The sequence below is a fragment of the Adiantum capillus-veneris genome, chromosome 5 (assembly GCF_014529385.1).
Source record: "Adiantum capillus-veneris isolate H3 chromosome 5, ASM1452938v2, whole genome shotgun sequence".
NCBI classification, from domain to species: Eukaryota; Viridiplantae; Streptophyta; class Polypodiopsida; order Polypodiales; family Pteridaceae; genus Adiantum; species Adiantum capillus-veneris.
The window spans coordinates 19,747,260-19,764,158 of NC_140935.1; the positions used below are offsets into that span (position 1 = coordinate 19,747,260).

The 16,899-nt window shown below is 43.7% G+C and overlaps 1 protein-coding gene across 1 annotated transcript; it reads left to right on the forward strand.

The window, feature by feature from the left end:
* The first annotated feature begins 2,354 nt into the window (after positions 1-2,354).
* LOC147456965 (pentatricopeptide repeat-containing protein At2g34400-like) lies at positions 2,355-16,691 on the forward strand. The gene is made up of 5 exons (XM_086513255.1): positions 2,355-2,645; positions 4,831-4,978; positions 5,096-5,210; positions 16,278-16,364; positions 16,463-16,691. Exons 1-5 carry the CDS (start codon positions 2,355-2,357, stop codon positions 16,689-16,691), a joined length of 870 nt encoding a protein of 289 aa, XP_086369381.1.
* The last annotated feature ends 208 nt before the right edge of the window (positions 16,692-16,899 follow it).

Sequence of the window (16,899 nt, forward strand, 5' to 3'; positions counted from 1 at the left end):
ACCCTCTGAAGCATGCCTACCGGCCAGCCTTCTCACGGACCAGCTCTGCTACTCATCGAGATCCGTCCAACCCTGTATCCCCTGGTTTGCCCTCACCTCCTGTTGGCGAGCCTCACCCTGCTCACGGTCCGCCTTTCAAACTGGTTCTGCTCAGTACCACCTTCCTCCCTCTCTTTGGCCACTAGCGATATCGCTAGTGATCACCTCCTCTATAACTGGCCCTGGCTTCCATGCAACTGCAGTGCTGGCCCCTTTTCTACTACTGTATGGTGCCCAAATCCGCAACCACTGTCCAACTGGCCGCTTTCGGGCTCCCTTCCATGCAAGGACTGCGCTCGTCACACAGTTTGGCAACCTTACCATGCAGTAGAATTCTTTTTTTTTAGCTTTACCTTATTAAAACAAATCCCTGTGTGGCCTATTTTCCCACGTTCCTGATGACTTCAGTTGCCACGACGACTAAATTTAACTCCACTTTCCATGCCCTTGATTGTGCTGATAGTCAATGTCAAAACAGCTCCAATTTGACACCCCTCAATTCCTTTCTCCAAATGCCTTCAACTCCAAGGCTCCACACATTGGGAAGAGCACCACTCTTACGAGTGTTGACAACCTTGCACTGAGTTGAGCTAAAATTCCGTGAATGGACTATCAAATGCCACATTTTGCATACACATCCCGGCAAGTAGAGTGTCCTGCAGACATCTCGCTCCAAATCCCATATCAGAAAACTGATAGCACCTATATTTAGCACCCCTTGCCCTGTTTACAACCTTATGATATAAGCATTTGCTCCTGTCATTTGTGAAAGCGAAGAACACTTGCAGCTTCCACTAGCGAGTGCTCCATCCCGGTGTACCTTTCTCCTAGCTCCATCAATACCTACCCAATGTCCCTATCACTTGCCTGCAAACTGCCATGCCTATACTTCTTGCACTTCCATAGGCTGACACAGATTGGGTGCAGCATCATTGCCCACCCCCTCGTTGAGCATTCATGCTCAGTGTGTACATAGCAATAGATAGATAGAGAGAGAGATTTTATCAGCTGTAGAACCCTCTCGGATCAAATGGAAAGCCATAGTCTCTATCAACTGTGATGCAAACTCCACCAAGATCAAATACATGGCATTGAGCACAGCCATCCATCTGTAAAGCATGTATATCCAAGCCTTCCTTTGCACTTGTAGGCTAATAGACATGCCATGACCCTTCCAGCTCTTCATAGCATGGAGCTTTGTCACCCTGCATCCATAATCCTTCCTGCCAACCATAAGCATACTTTCGATCACTTGGAGCACCAATACCATATGCAGCTATCTTGTGATACACTAGAGAACCCTCCATATCATCATCTTTATCATATGAGCATTGAAATTTGAATAGTACACCTTGTAAAGCGACCTGTAACAACATATCTCTCAACAACACAACACATAGCTTCAATGCCTTGCCATTTGCTTGAGCCTGCTGCATAGGCAAGCTAACATGTTTCCCTTGCAAACCCCTGGTTTTCCGACCTCGCCTCCCGTTGGTCAGCCTCACCCTGCTCACGGTATCTCCAGCCCCGCCTTTCAAACTGGTTCTGCTCAGTACCATCTTCCTCCCTCTCTTTGGCCACTAGCGATATTGCTAGTGATCACCTCCTTTGTAAATGTCCCTGGCTTCCATGCAACTGCAGCGCTGGCTCCTTTTCTACTACCGTATGGTGCCCAAATCCACAACCACTATCCAACTGTCCCTTTCGGGCTCCCTTCCATGCAAAGAGTGCGCTCGGCACGTTGTCGTGCAGCTCCGTTGCCATGATGAGAAAAAGAGCACAGAAATGCAAGCTAAGCTTCTTTGAAGCCTATATATACATTAAGTGAGCAGTGATCAGGGCTTGATAACAGGCCAAGCTTAATGATTAATGTATGCCAGATGCGGCTTAGAAGGGCCAACAGATGCCTCAATGATGCCAAAAATGAGTATGCTGACAGTGACCACAGATGAGAGATTATGATCTAGAACTGTAGTGCTTGAAGTGCTCTACCGGCTTGTCTTTACGGGTCGTCGATTGGAGCCACGGTGAAGAGGTTATGTCACTTTGAAGTTTGAGTCGATTGCAGATCCGTACCGGATTGGGCAACTACAGCTGAGGTGACAGAATTGAAATGAATGCATCAGGTTGAAGTGCTCAATTTCTAGAGCGTGTCGGTCTTTTCAGATCAGTGATCGGAGTCTCGGTCGCCAAGATATTGGCCGTTTCAGATTCACCGGGGATCGATTCCATATCGGTCTGGTCGGCTCGGTTGGTGTCTCAGCTAGGCGTTTTTGTCTTACGTCCAGGTTTTGGAATGCCATTATTCTGCACATATGCAGCATGGGGATGACAGAGATGCCATACAGCTTTATGAGATTATGCATAATGAAGGGTTTATACCAAACAAAGTTACTTTTACAAGCGTTCTTTCAGCTTGCGCAAACGTCGGAGCTGTAACAAAAGGTGCTCAATTGCATGCTCAATTCATAGGTACAGGTTCAAAGCTAAATGTGATTATGGTCACCTTGCTCGTGAATATGTACAGTAAGTGTGGTCGAGTATTAGCTACAAGGCTTTTGTTTGATAGCATTGTTAAAGAGGATGCTATCATTTGGAATGCAATGGTATCTAGATACTCTCAGAATGGATATGGTAATGAGGCCCCTAACATTTTTGAGCAAATGGGGAAGAGAGAATGCAAAGCCGCCCAAGACCTTTAAACAAGGCCGCCCAATGCCACAACCTTGGCCGCCCAAAAGAATAATTAAGGGCTTAGTGTGTGGATGGGGAAAAAAAAAAAGCAAGGCATGGCGGGCAGATGACAAGGGCGCAGAGCGCAGGAGGAGAAAAGCTCTCAACGGCGGCTATGGTGCTCGGACAAGCTTGAGCATGAAGCGAAAAACGTGAAGCAAACCATGGTGCTCCCTTCCGGCACCAGAGGGGTCGTCGTCTGAGCTACCAACATCGCCGAGTGCCATGTCATCATGTATGTTCACGTGCCACGTCAATGACGCCGGCGCCACTGCTTAAGAAGGGAAAAGGGCTATTAATCACTTGGATGGCTTTTGCATGAGAAGAGTGGCATGAGAAACAAAACGAGCAAGAAGGCGAGGAGAGTCGAAGACGTAAGAGGAGGGAAGAAAACGAAGATGAGAAGAGAGGGCTTGCGATCTCTTTGGGCTCCCGGCCTCAAGGGGGGTGCTTGCCACTTCTCTCGCTTTCGGCATCGAGAAGGAGAAGAGAGGGAGCTTGCTTGATGTCGAAGTAGCAAGGCTGAAGCCGAAGCAAGCAAAGGTTTCTCTCTCGGCTTGCACAAGGAGAATTCTATCTCTCTCTCTCTCTCACTCTCGGCCTTTGCTAACAAAGGGGATACATACTCTTAGGCTTAAGCAAGGGCTTGAGCAAGCCAAGACGAGAAGAGGATTACAAGCGAAGTGAGCAAGGTCGAGAGGAAGGAGCTTGAAGCTAGGTCAAAGCAAGCAAGGCGAGGAGCTTGTCGAGGCAAGCAAGCGACGAGAAGAAGCGAGCTTGGCCGAAGCAAGCAAGGGAGTAAACTTGTCGAGGCAAGCAAGCAAGCAGGAGAAGGCATGCACGGTAAACAAAGCAAGGTAAGAAGCAAGAGGACATCACGAGGCAGGCAAAGCAAGGATTAAAGCATCATATAGCAATTGAAGAGAATGGCAGCTAAGCCAGTCCAAAACATAAAGAGCGAGCAATTGCAGTACAATTTGTAATAAATGAAGCTCGATGATCAAGGTAGTGAGCAAAATTGAAGACTGCAGAATCCACGGGTATTTGAAGCAGATAAAGTGACAGGCAAAAGTTTCCATCACCTTCATCAGTCTGAAGGTTGATTAATCAGTCTGTTAAGCCCGGTGTCGTTAACAGCCCGGTTAATTCTGTAAAGCGGGAGCTTAAACTCCTACTTAGTAGATGATCCAAGTGATGGTGCTGTTAACAGCCCACCTTGGCTAAGAATTAGGTTGTATTCAATTAATTAATGATTACGGTGATTCCCAGATTCAGTTACATCTGTTGTTCTTGTTCTCTCTCTTTCACACCTCCCACAGCCAGAGGCCCGGCGCCTGCCTGGCTCACGTAGCGAACACATATCCCCCGACATCTTTAGTGAACCCGACGCGAAACGAGCCAGGGTGGGAGGTAAAGATGGAGAATTTAGAGCAGATGATGAAGATGATTGCAGAATTAAGTGCGAACGGGTTTGATGATAAGTCAACAGTTCCAGACTTTTCAAAGATGCTTCAATTGGTTCAAGGATCTCTGCTTGAAATAGAGACCGTAAAGAAGAAAAATCAAATGTATGAATCTTTGGATGCAGTATTAGATGCAGTATACGATGAAAAACGACTCTTTGATGGCTACGATCTAGAGGGCTACCTAGAGTGCTATGAACTGGAGACCAAGGTAAGAGGGATACCAGAAGAGTTGATGGTCAAATCTTTTGAGCAGTTAGTGAGTTCAGATGTGAAGGAGCAGATTCAAGAAGTTACCAAAGCTTGCAACGATAACTGGGAGTATTTCAAAGAAGCTATTGTACAGGTAAGATATGAGCAGTATGAATGCTATCAAGAACAGAGTTCAAGTCCACCAGATTACGTAGATATTCGAGGACATGTACTATCAAAGTTAGAAGCTGTGATTGATGAATTTATTGTGCAGGATGCTACCTTCTTACAGGCGAATGATGAAGACATAGTTGAAGCTGTGTATGCAAAGTTGGGTTTTGCAGATGTTGTGCATAAAGTAGAAGTCCTTGAGGGTGAGTCTCTACAGCCTCAAACTACACAGGGTAAATTTTACAAAGAACCTATACCTGTAGTACAGGAAGAAAACAAATCATGGGATCAAGATAATGAATTGGCTAAAGCTCAGGAAGATGTGCGGGTGAATGAGTGCAACCATATTCAAGAAGACTTGCATCAAGATTCAGTTACAGGTGATACTTTTGCTACTAAACCACAATTAGAGGAAAATTTTTTTGGTACAGATTCTACCATAGAGGTAATCGAAGATACTGGTACAGGTTTTGCCAAATAGTTGGTTAATGATACAGATGTTATAGGTCAAAGCAGGGCTGTTGTTGAGAGCAGCAAGACCATGCATTTTGATATACCAGATTTACCAAATTTGGATGTATCAGATTTTGAGATTTGGCTAAGCAAGAGTATGTGCTTGATTCAGAGGGGGTGCAGACTCCTTCATTGACAAGCTTTTGTGAAGCACAGCTACTAAATTGGAAAAGTGATATTGAACGTGATTACGATGATTCAGAGGGGGTGCATTGTGAAGTGCAATCTCTTGTTGATAAATATGATTGGTTTCATTGTGTTGATGATATAGACAGGGCAGTAGATAAAATTTTCAATGTGCATGCCGAACTTTGTGCTACAGAAGTGCAAAGATATCTGGATGAGGGTGAAAGACTTAAAGAGAAATTTACTGCAGATGTATTTAGTATGCATGTCACATGTGGAAATTTTAGTTTACAGCAACCTGAGATGTGCAAGATGGAGGGACCTTCCCAAGCGGTGGACCTAGACCTTATGTTCTTACTGGACGAAGCTTTGGAAGGGTTCTCAAATACAGATGCTAAGGATACCAATCAATCCAGAATCATGCATGAGCCAATTTGTTCAAATTCAGTAGATGATGAACTTATGCAGCTATTAGATGATGCACTACTTGATTTTAAGCCTCTACGAGATAGAGGATTTTTTTCAAATGCATCTTTTGAGCCTAATGAAGAGGACTTTACCAAAGACTTGATGTATTCGGATATGCATGATTGGGATTCCAATACTATTGAGAGTGAAGGTGAGCTACCAATTCTTTTACCTGTGATTGATGATCGACAATTGCATGAGCTAGTTACACAAGGGATATGGCAGTATCTGATGCTACCTGATGCTATATGGAATCTGATACTACCCTATGATGTAGGGGATTTTGAGCTAGCTTTTGATCCAGGAGGTGACAGATATATGCATGGTCCTGGGCAATTGCCTTATATGCCATATGATCTAGGCATTTTGTATGAAGTTTTGTGGGCTAATGTATGTTTATGCTGTAATGATTGGAAATTCTTGTATTTTCCCTATGATCCTGGAGGATGGTCCAAATTTTTTCAAGGAATTCTCACTGTGGGGCAATTGATTGGTTTCCCGTTTGATCCCGGGGGGCTACTAAAGTGCCATTTGTAGATTTGAAGAGTACCAGCTATCTGATGTAGCAGGTTGCATGGTACAAGGTTTTTGTTTTCTAGATTTATGCTAAGTCAAAAGAGTTTTTGGTTATGCAGTCAATAAGATAACATGGCTGGCATCCAGCTGACTTCTTTGGATAATTGATGAAGTATCTTCACATCTATTGAGTTGGTTCTGCTAACAAAACTTGAAGTAAAGGACTTGACGGCCATTCCGTGTGCAGACAGAGTAAGGCATACTTGAGCTTGACAGGGTTCCTTAAGAGAGAACTTAATGGTCAAGCCGTGTGCATCATTAACTGGAGCACTTGAGTCTGGCGGGGTTCACTAAGCAAGTTATCCATGATTGAATGCTTTGAAGATACGGCAGATACTGTCATAATAATCAATATCTAATTCTCCTAAATGATTTTCTCATATTAAACTGATCATTTAATGTGGGGAAGTGCCAAGGGAGAAAAAGCTAGAATATTGGTTAAGTTAGCAGACCGGCCACAGTAGGGATCCAAAGGAGGGAAAATAGGGATCCAAAGGGGGGGCCATCTGCAAAAGAGCCATGTGAAACAACGGGCTAAAAAGACCCTAAGGTTCAGCCCATTAAGACTTCCAAAATGCTAAGGTTCCAAAATTCAAAGGTTGTGTCCAAAGGTCAACCTTAGGGAAAATTGGATGCTTAGTGTGTGTGCCCAAAAAGTCTTTCTGCATCCCTACATGGGAGGGGGCGAGCCCCAAAGCTAGGGGATGAGAGAGAAAACCACACACACACACACAGGCTCCCTTTACACAAAGGGAATGAGGGACACATGTCAGCTCCCTAGGCCAGATGCCCACAAGGTGTGCCCAATTCCTATTGGAAGACCCTTGAAGTGGACCAATGAGAATTAAGCTAGAGTAAATCTAGTTTAATTAATTTAAAAACATTTAATAAAAGAAACCAATAAGAATTAAGTGTCCTAGAAGACTATTGGGCAGTCTCCCAAGGGGTCCAATGAGCATTCAGAAGCCCCATGGCTTGCCTGATTCCTATTGGCCAGGAGGCAAAGGGGTCCAATGAGAGTTTAGTTTAATTATTTAATTATCTAAAGCTCTCACAAAAGGGGAAAGGGGGACACATGTCAGAAGGCTATCACTTATGCTGCTTAATTCCTATTGGCTTGACCTGGGGAGGTCCAATGAGGAAAAAGCCAGCCTAACTTAGCAGCTAGGGCTCGCCCAAGAGAGAGGGGGGGCTGATTTTTGCTTGGCATTCACTCTCACACTCTCACACTTGACCATGTGTGAAGGGAAAACACTCTATCTCCTCCCAAGCTTTAATGGAGAGCTCATCACCTACTCCAAGCTTGTGAGATAGAAGCCTACATCAACACTCTCTTGGCATGTGGATGCAAATCCAACCAAGAGCCAAGCTTCAATGCATGCTCATCTTCTCTACCAAGCTAATTACTAAGCTAAGCTATGCTAATATGAGTGATTATGTGAGGAGATGTACTTCTTTCTCGTAAGATACTTCTTTTTCCTCTCAATCTACTCTCATACCCTGCTAGCTCTCACCATCTTCGAAGGTGTGTGAGGTCTTGGGTCTGAGAACGGGGATAATTCAAGTTGTGTTTGATTAAGTGTTTTGCTTGGTGTATGAAGCTTCCATCTTCATTGCACTAGCTAGTCTTGAAGGAACACAAAGAATTGTATTGTACAATGTCTCTCTTGATGGGAGAAACCATAATACAAAGCCTTTTGGAGGGGGGACCGGCTCCATGTAAATCCGGTCCTCAACTGTTGTCAATAGCTTAATTGCTCTCTCTTTTGAAAGTATTGTCGATGCTATCTAACTAGGTGTTATACTTTTTGTTGCTCTCTCCACCCAAGCACTCTTGTAATTCTCATTAGGAATCTATTCTAATGAAATGCCCACTATGTTCATGCTAAATTCCGCTACACATAAGATTCTTAGGCCATTAAATGTTACATTGGTATCAGAGCTCAAGGTTTCTCTTTTCTTGCTCAAGAAGGGAGGTCCTCAAGCTAGCTACAAATGGTTGGTATTATTAATTGCCTGTGAGTAAGTAGAATAGGGATTTTTCAGCCTTGCAGTGCGCCTGCCTTTGTGCAGTTAACGGGGCATCACCGTCGAGAGCTATGGTCTTAATAGTGGAGTCCTACGGGGCTTGCCTACGGCTTAACCACTATTGAGCTATTAGAAGCTTGACAGGAGCCGGTGCTGTTTTGGTGTCGAAAGACCCTCTCTTCTATTCCTTGCAATTAATGGTATTCGAGCCGCGGGTACAGTAGCTTGAGTGCTTTTTCTAAAGGGGTAAAGAGGAGTAGCAACTAGGGCTTGAAGTGCCAAAGTACACCTAAAAAGTTTACACCTAAAAATTGTTAGAATGGCTGACAATATTAAAGAGAGTGAAATTAATGTTGATAACTTTGATTTTGCTCATGAGCAAGCTACTAATGATGCTTCAATGCTTGTTAATTATCTTGTTTCTAGGCTTCAACAAGCCATGGGCAATCCATCTCTCCAAAGTGAAGTGCAACGGCAGCTCCGTGCTCACGGGATTCTCCAAGCTCATCACCATGACGAGAGAACACCTAGGAAGCCTCCTTGTGAGACTACCAAAAGAGGTCTCTCTCCGATTCGGGAAGAAGAAGAGAATCCATATGAAGGGCTCAAGAACTTACTTCTTGATGATGCATCTCCTTCCCAAAGGAGAACTCAAGAGCCTCCACCGAAGGAACGAGAAAGAAGCGAGTCTCCCGCCACCTCGGCGGAGATGGCTCCACGAAGACGGCGGGCTAAACGCTCTCCATCACCACCAAAGCGGAGAAGACCATCACACTCTTCTCCATGCCATAATTCAAAGAGGGATGATAAAAAGCAAGAGAAGAAAAAGGCGAGAAAGAGGACACCCTCTTCTCCATCTTCTTTATCCTCTTCCTCTTATGAAAGCTATGGTGAAGACGACAAAGATCAAGACAAGAAAAAGGCGAGAAAGAGGTCACCCTCTTCTCCACCTTCTTCAAATTCTTCATCTTCTGAAGAAAGTGATGGTGCAACTTTTGAACCATCAAAAAGAAGAGGCCATAGAAAATCCTATGCCGCATGGAAGAGGTCGTCCAAGCTGAAGAAATTCAAAGAGGGAGGGAAGAGCATCTCTTTCCTTACCTATGATGGCACCTTCGGTGCTACAGACAAAGTTTTGGCCTTTATCCAGCAATTCGATGCGGCGTTTGGAGATGAGGGCTTCACGGAGTCCTCTAAGCTACGCCATGTAGCTATGCATTTTCAAAAGTCCGCCAGACAATGGTGGTCTAGCCTACGAGCCAACGGTGAAGCTCCACGAACATGGAAGGCTTTAAGAGCTTCCATTATGAAGCAGTTTTTGGCCACCGATGCCAAAGACAAAGTACTCACCGAATGGCGAAGCTTAAAGCTCTCTCCCAATGAATCCATCCACAAATATGTAGACAAGTTTTGGGACCTACAACTCAAAGCCACTGTCTTCAAAAAGTTGGATTTTGGAGAGCAAAAGCAACAATTTTGTGCGGGCTTAACCGAAGAAATGGCGGAGTATGTCAACTCCCAAAGGCCACGTACCATATCGGCGGTAATACACCATACTATGGTGGCCTCGCGAATCAATTTCCAAACGGGGGGTAAAAGAAATAATAAGCCCCGGGAAAACAAAGGTACCAATGAGCCTAAGGGGAAGGACAATGTCCAAAAGTCTCCTAAGGGCAATTCCAACAAAGCTAAAGAGAAGGGAGTTTACAAAGGAAAGAATAAACTCTCTCCTGAAGAGCTTGAGCGTTATCGTAAAGATAACCGGTGTTTCAAGTGCGGCGAACAAGGGCATGCGTACCGCGCTTGTCCCCAAAAGAACAACTGCCAAGATCCTCCTAGAGCTTCTTTGGTTGAAATCCAAGAGGAGGAGATTCACCAAACTCACCACAAAGGATCTCCTCTATGCCATGCTTGGGGAAAGGTAAGGAACATGATGCTTTTATTCTCTTTGACCCTGGTTCTACTCACAATTTCATATCTATGGAGTTAGCCACCAAGCTAGGCATACAATCCTACGAGATGGGAGATATCCTACCCGCAGACAGTGCCTTCAAGGGGCAAGAAGCTTCAGTCACTCCCTTAATCGGGAAATTGAGGCTTCATGTCCAAGGCTATGTGGACAAAGAGGATTTCTTTATCTCTCCTCTCAAGCATGAGGATGTAATCCTAGGGGCACCATGGTTTGACCGTCTGGCTGCCCATGTTAAATTTCCTGAAAGGAGAATCTCCTTTAAGTTCAGGGAAAAGGACATGTATATAGATGCTAGGGAGATGGGTAACACCATCCCCATTGTACATACACCAGCTTTCAACAAGTCAATAAAGAGCTCTATTTCCGTGTACATGATTTTTGTTAAAGATTCTCAAAATGAACCTAATGCTTTAGCAAAAGAAAATAAAAGCAACCAAAAGGAATTAGAGTTATCCAATTTTCTCAAGGGGTTTCAAGATGTCTTTATTGACGACATCCCTTGTGAGCTACCTCCTAAACGAGGTAATGACGACCATGCAATTGAACTTCTTCCAGGAAGTTCACCGCCTAACAAACCTCCTTATAGAGTTTCTCAAGCTCAACAAGAGGAGATTATGCGGCAAGTGCATGAGTTAATTGAGAAGGGCATGGTTAGGCCTAGCTCATCTCCATTTTGCTCACCTGTGCTATTAGTGCAAAAGAAAGACGGCACATATCGTATGTGTGTCGACTATAGAGCACTAAATAGGATCACTATCAAGAATAGGTTTCCCGTTCCACGGGTAGAAGACCTATTTGATAAGCTACAAGGATCGACCTACTTCAGTAGGATTGACCTAAAAAGTGGCTATCATCAAATAAGGATAGTTGATCAAGACATTGTAAAGACCGCATTTCGTACTACATTTGGTCTTTACGAATACATTGTCATGCCTTTTGGCTTGACTAATGCACCAGCCACATTTAATCGCTTGATGGAGAAGCTGTTCAGACCTCATCGAACCTTCACTGGAGTGTTCTTCGATGATATTATCATCTACTCTAATTCATTAGAGGAACATAAGCAACACCTTCAGGTAATATTTCAAGTTTTAAGAGAGAATAAACTTTATGTTAATCGAAAGAAAAGTGAATTTTTCTTGCAAGAGATTCAATATTTAGGTCACATTATCTCTCAAGATGGAATCCAAATGGATCCATCCAAGTTAGAGGTAATAAAAGGATGGCCTAAACCAAGGAATCTTCATGAACTAAGAAGCTTTATAGGTATGTGTGCATACTATAGACGCTTCATAGAAAAGTTCTCACAAATTGCGGGACCATTACATGACCTAACAAAGAAAAATGTTAGGTATACGTGGTCTGCTAAAGAGAACAATGCTTTCGAAAAGCTTAAAGAAAAGCTTATCTCTCAACCTGTGCTTACACTACCGGATCTCTCAAAACCATTTGAGGTCCAATGTGATGCTTGTGGTGATTGCCTTGGGGCTGTTTTGCTCCAAGAAGGGCACGCCATAGGCTATGAGAGTCGAAGGCTCGACCCTGTTGAGCAAGCTCTAGGCATATACGAAAAAGAACTCCTTGCAGTTCTACATGCCTTAGACTCATGGAAGCACTATTTATTGGGGACTCCTTTTATTCTGCGAACGGATCACCAAAGTCTTAAGTACTTCATGACGCAGACCAAGCTCTCCGACAAACAAATGAGGTGGGCAAATTTCCTTTCGCAATTTCATTTTCATATTGCTCACATTGCTGGCAAGCATAATCAAGTAGCCGATGCACTCTCAAGACGACCGAGAGTGAATGCGGTTTCCATAGCAACTCACAATGATCTATCTTTAATGATAGATGAGTATGCTATTGATCCCGATTTTAGAGATGTGATTTCAGCCCTTGCATTAGGGAAGAAAGAAGAACCATTTACTTTACAAGATGGTTATCTTCTCTATGGCAATAGACTATGCGTTACTAACTCACTACGTGAGAAAGTAATGTATGAATCTCATGCTCCCCCATATGCGGGGCATAGAGGGATTCAGTCTACCCTAAAGGGAATTGAAACATATTTCTATTGGCCTACCATGAAAGTGAACATACATGAGTATGTTTCCAAATGTGTGGTATGTCAAAAGACAAAATTTGATAGAGGGAAGCAACTTGGATTGCTTCAACCCTTGCCAATCCCTAATTCACCTTGGGAGAGCATATCCATGGATTTTATCTTTGGATTGCCTAAGTCTATCCATGGGAATACGGGAATATGGACGATAGTAGACAGGTTCAGTAAACAAGCTCATTTTATACCTGTCAAAAAGACTATCAAAGCCCATCAAATGGCAACCCTCTTCATTTCACAAATTTTCAAGTACCATGGCTTGCCAATGTCCATAGTGTCGGATAGAGATCCTAGAATGACCAGTAATTTCTGGAAGGGTCTCTTTGAGAATTTAGGAACAAGGCTAAACTTCTCTTCGGCCTATCATCCACAAACTGATGGCCAAAGTGAAATAGCTAACCTAACTATTCTCGATCTACTAAAAGCCTATGTAACGGAAGTAGATCAAAGATCCCAATGGGAGAAGTACTTACCCTTAGTAGAGTATGCTTACAATAACACTGTACATACTTCTACAGGAAAAGCACCTTTCGAGGTAATTGAGGGAAGATCAAAAAGTCCCTTGCTACTTAAGGTACATGGGAAGATCTTCGCTGCAGATGAGTATAGCCGAGACCTACAAGAATCTTTCCAAAAGATTAAGGATGCTATCTCTATCTCACAGCAAAGGCAAAAGGCTGCTGCTGACAAGCACAGAAGAGCCCAAGCCTTTAAAGAAAACGATTGGGTCTTGTTAAAGTTTCCCAAGGCTCGATTAAGGCACACGACGGGCAAGAATCCTACGGGCCACCAAAAGTACTATGCTAAACTAGCAAAAAGGTACTATGGTCCCTTCCAGATTCTTAGGCCAATCAATGAGATGGCCTATCAACTTAAGTTGCCCAATCATTGGCTCATACACAATGCTTTTCATGTGAGCCTCTTAAAGCCTTACAAAGGAGAGCCACCTCAAGAACCAACTATTGAAGACCCACCGGAGATCGAGGACCACGAGGAGGTGCTGCAGCCCGAGTCCATTCTCCGACATGAAGACAAGGTATTAAGAGGCGGTAAGACTATCCGACGATATCTTATTAAGTTTAAGAATTATCCTTTTGAAGATGCTAGATGGATGCAAGGCATACAATTAAAGGATAACCTAAACCTTGTCAATGCTTACAATGCTTCCCAAGAGTAAGCAAATGTACAAAATGTTAAAAATGAACAAAAATTTTTGTCTTATAAGACTCTCTTTTTCTTTATTTGTGCACAAAAATAAAGTAGTATGCATGCTTAGATCAAGTTTGTGGAGACGACGTCTCCCAAACACCAAGTAGAGCTTGTCACTCTACTATGGAAGACTGATAGGACTAATGTGCAGACATGCTTGCGGCAGCCTCAGGCTCTCAAGCGCCAAATGGACTAGTCATCCATTATGGAATGATGTCGTAGGGTAACATAGGGATCCTCTACCCGCTAAGAAAAGGACTCATGCATATGCTTTATCTTCTCTACACCATAGTCGAGGACGACTATGATTTCAAGAGAGAGGTAATGTCATAATAATCAATATGTAATTCTCCTAAATGATTTTCTCATATTAAACTGATCATTTAATGTGGGGAAGTGCCAAGGGAGAAAAAGCTAGAATATTGGTTAAGTTAGCAGACCGGCCACAGTAGGGATCCAAAGGAGGGAAAATAGGGATCCAAAGGGGGGGCCATCTGCAAAAGAGCCATGTGAAACAACGGGCTAAAAAGACCCTAAGGTTCAGCCCATTAAGACTTCCAAAATGCTAAGGTTCCAAAATTCAAAGTTTGTGTCCAAAGGTCAACCTTAGGGAAAATTGGATGCTTAGTGTGTGTGCCCAAAAAGTCTTTCTGCATCCCTACATGGGAGGGGGCGAGCCCCAAAGCTAGGGGATGAGAGAGAAAACCACACACACACACACAGGCTCCCTTTACACAAAGGGAATGAGGGACACATGTCAGCTCCCTAGGCCAGATGCCCACAAGGTGTGCCCAATTCCTATTGGAAGACCCTTGAAGTGGACCAATGAGAATTAAGCTAGAGTAAATCTAGTTTAATTAATTTAAAAACATTTAATAAAAGAAACCAATAAGAATTAAGTGTCCTAGAAGACTATTGGGCAGTCTCCCAAGGGGTCCAATGAGCATTCAGAAGCCCCATGGCTTGCCTGATTCCTATTGGCCAGGAGGCAAAGGGGTCCAATGAGAGTTTAGTTTAATTATTTAATTATCTAAAGCTCTCACAAAAGGGGAAAGGGGGACACATGTCAGAAGGCTATCACTTATGCTGCTTAATTCCTATTGGCTTGACCTGGGGAGGTCCAATGAGGAAAAAGCCAGCCTAACTTAGCAGCTAGGGCTCGCCCAAGAGAGAGGGGGGGCTGATTTTTGCTTGGCATTCACTCTCACACTCTCACACTTGACCATGTGTGAAGGGAAAACACTCTATCTCCTCCCAAGCTTTAATGGAGAGCTCATCACCTACTCCAAGCTTGTGAGATAGAAGCCTACATCAACACTCTCTTGGCATGTGGATGCAAATCCAACCAAGAGCCAAGCTTCAATGCATGCTCATCTTCTCTACCAAGCTAATTACTAAGCTAAGCTATGCTAATATGAGTGATTATGTGAGGAGATGTACTTCTTTCTCGTAAGATACTTCTTTTTCCTCTCAATCTACTCTCATACCCTGCTAGCTCTCACCATCTTCGAAGGTGTGTGAGGTCTTGGGTCTGAGAACGGGGATAATTCAAGTTGTGTTTGATTAAGTGTTTTGCTTGGTGTATGAAGCTTCCATCTTCATTGCACTAGCTAGTCTTGAAGGAACACAAAGAATTGTATTGTACAATGTCTCTCTTGATGGGAGAAACCATAATACAAAGCCTTTTGGAGGGGGGACCGGCTCCATGCAAATCCGGTCCTCAACTGTTGTCAATAGCTTAATTGCTCTCTCTTTTGAAAGTATTGTCGATGCTATCTAACTAGGTGTTATGCTTTTTGTTGCTCTCTCCACCCAAGCACTCTTGTAATTCTCATTAGGAATCTATTCTAATGAAATGCCCACTATGTTCATGCTAAATTCCGCTACACATAAGATTCTTAGGCCATTAAATGTTACAGATACAGTTCAGAGATTTTTGATGGACAGCTACCTAATGATTAAGCTAGACAATTGATGATAGGGTATAAGCCTTATTTTGTTTTTCATACATTTACCAGTTACGTGAGTCTGCTGATGATGGCGAAGAGCTTAAGGTACCTGTAGCAGATGCAGATTGAAGTGCTATTGGCACAGACCGGAGGCTGTGCAGGTTCAGAGGGAATGAAGGTCGTGCATCTCCGCTGCCATGATGAGAAAAAGAGCAGATAAATGAAAGCTTAGCTTCTTTGAAGCCTATACATTAAGTTAGCAGTGATCAGGGCTTGATAACAGGCCAAGCTTAATGATTAATGTATGCCAGATGCGGCTTAGAAGGGCCAACAGATGCCTCAATGATGGCAAAAATGAGTATGCTGGCAGTGACCATAGATGAGAGATTATGATCTAGAACTGTAGTGCTTGAAGTACTCTACCGGCCTGTCTTTACGGCTTGTCGATTGGAGCCACGGTGAAGAAGTTATGTCACTTTGAAGTTTGAGTTGATTGCAGATCCGTACCGGATTGGGCAACTGCAGCTGAGGTGACAGAATTGAAATGAATACATCAGGTTGAAGTGCTCAATTTCTGAAGTGTGTCGGTCTTTTCAAATCAGTGATCGGAGTCTCGGTCGCCAAGATATTGGCCGTTTAAGATTCACCGGGGGCCAGTTCCATACCGGTCTGGTCGGCTCGGTTGGTGTCTCAGCTGGGAGTTTTTGTCTTACGTCCAGGTTTTGGAATTCCATTATTACTGCACATATGCAGCATGGGGATGACAAAGATGCCATACAGCTTTATGAGATTATCCATAATGAAGGGTTTACACCAAACAAAGTTACTTTTACAAGCGTTCTTTCAGCTTGCGCAAATGTCGGAGCTGTAACAAAAGGTGCTCATTTGCATGCTCAATTCATAGGTACAGTTCAAAGCTAAATGTGATTATGGTCACCTTGCTCGTGAATATGTACAGTAAGTGTGGTCGAGTATTAGCTGCAAGGCTTTTGGTTGATAGCATTGTTAAAGAGGATGCTATCATTTGGAATGCAATGGTATCTGGATACTCTCAGAATGGACATGGTAATGAGGCCCCTAACATTTTTGAGCAAATGGGGAAGAGAGAATGTGAAGCCGCCCAAGATCTTTAAACAAGGCCTCCCAATGCCACAACCTTGGCCGCCCAAAAGAATAATTAAGGGCTTAGTGTGTGGATGGGGAAAAAACAAACAAGGCATGGCGTGCAGATGACGAGGGGGCAGAGCGCAGGAGGAGAAAAGCTCTCAACGGCGGCTATGGTGCTCGGACAAGCTTGAGCATGAAGTGAAAAACGTGAAGCACACCATGGCGCTCCCTTCC

Excerpts from the sequence above, each read along its gene's own strand:
- LOC147456965 (XM_086513255.1), top strand. The coding sequence starts at position 2,355 with ATGCAGCATGGGGATGACAGAGATGCCATACAGCTTTATGAGATTATG. Across the intron at positions 2,646-4,830 it reads CTATCATTTGGAATGCAATG|GGTAAATTTTACAAAGAACC; the intron begins GTATCTAGATAC and ends CAAACTACACAG. Across the intron at positions 5,211-16,277 it reads ATTTGGCTAAGCAAGAGTAT|GTTTTGGAATTCCATTATTA; the intron begins GTGCTTGATTCA and ends TCTTACGTCCAG.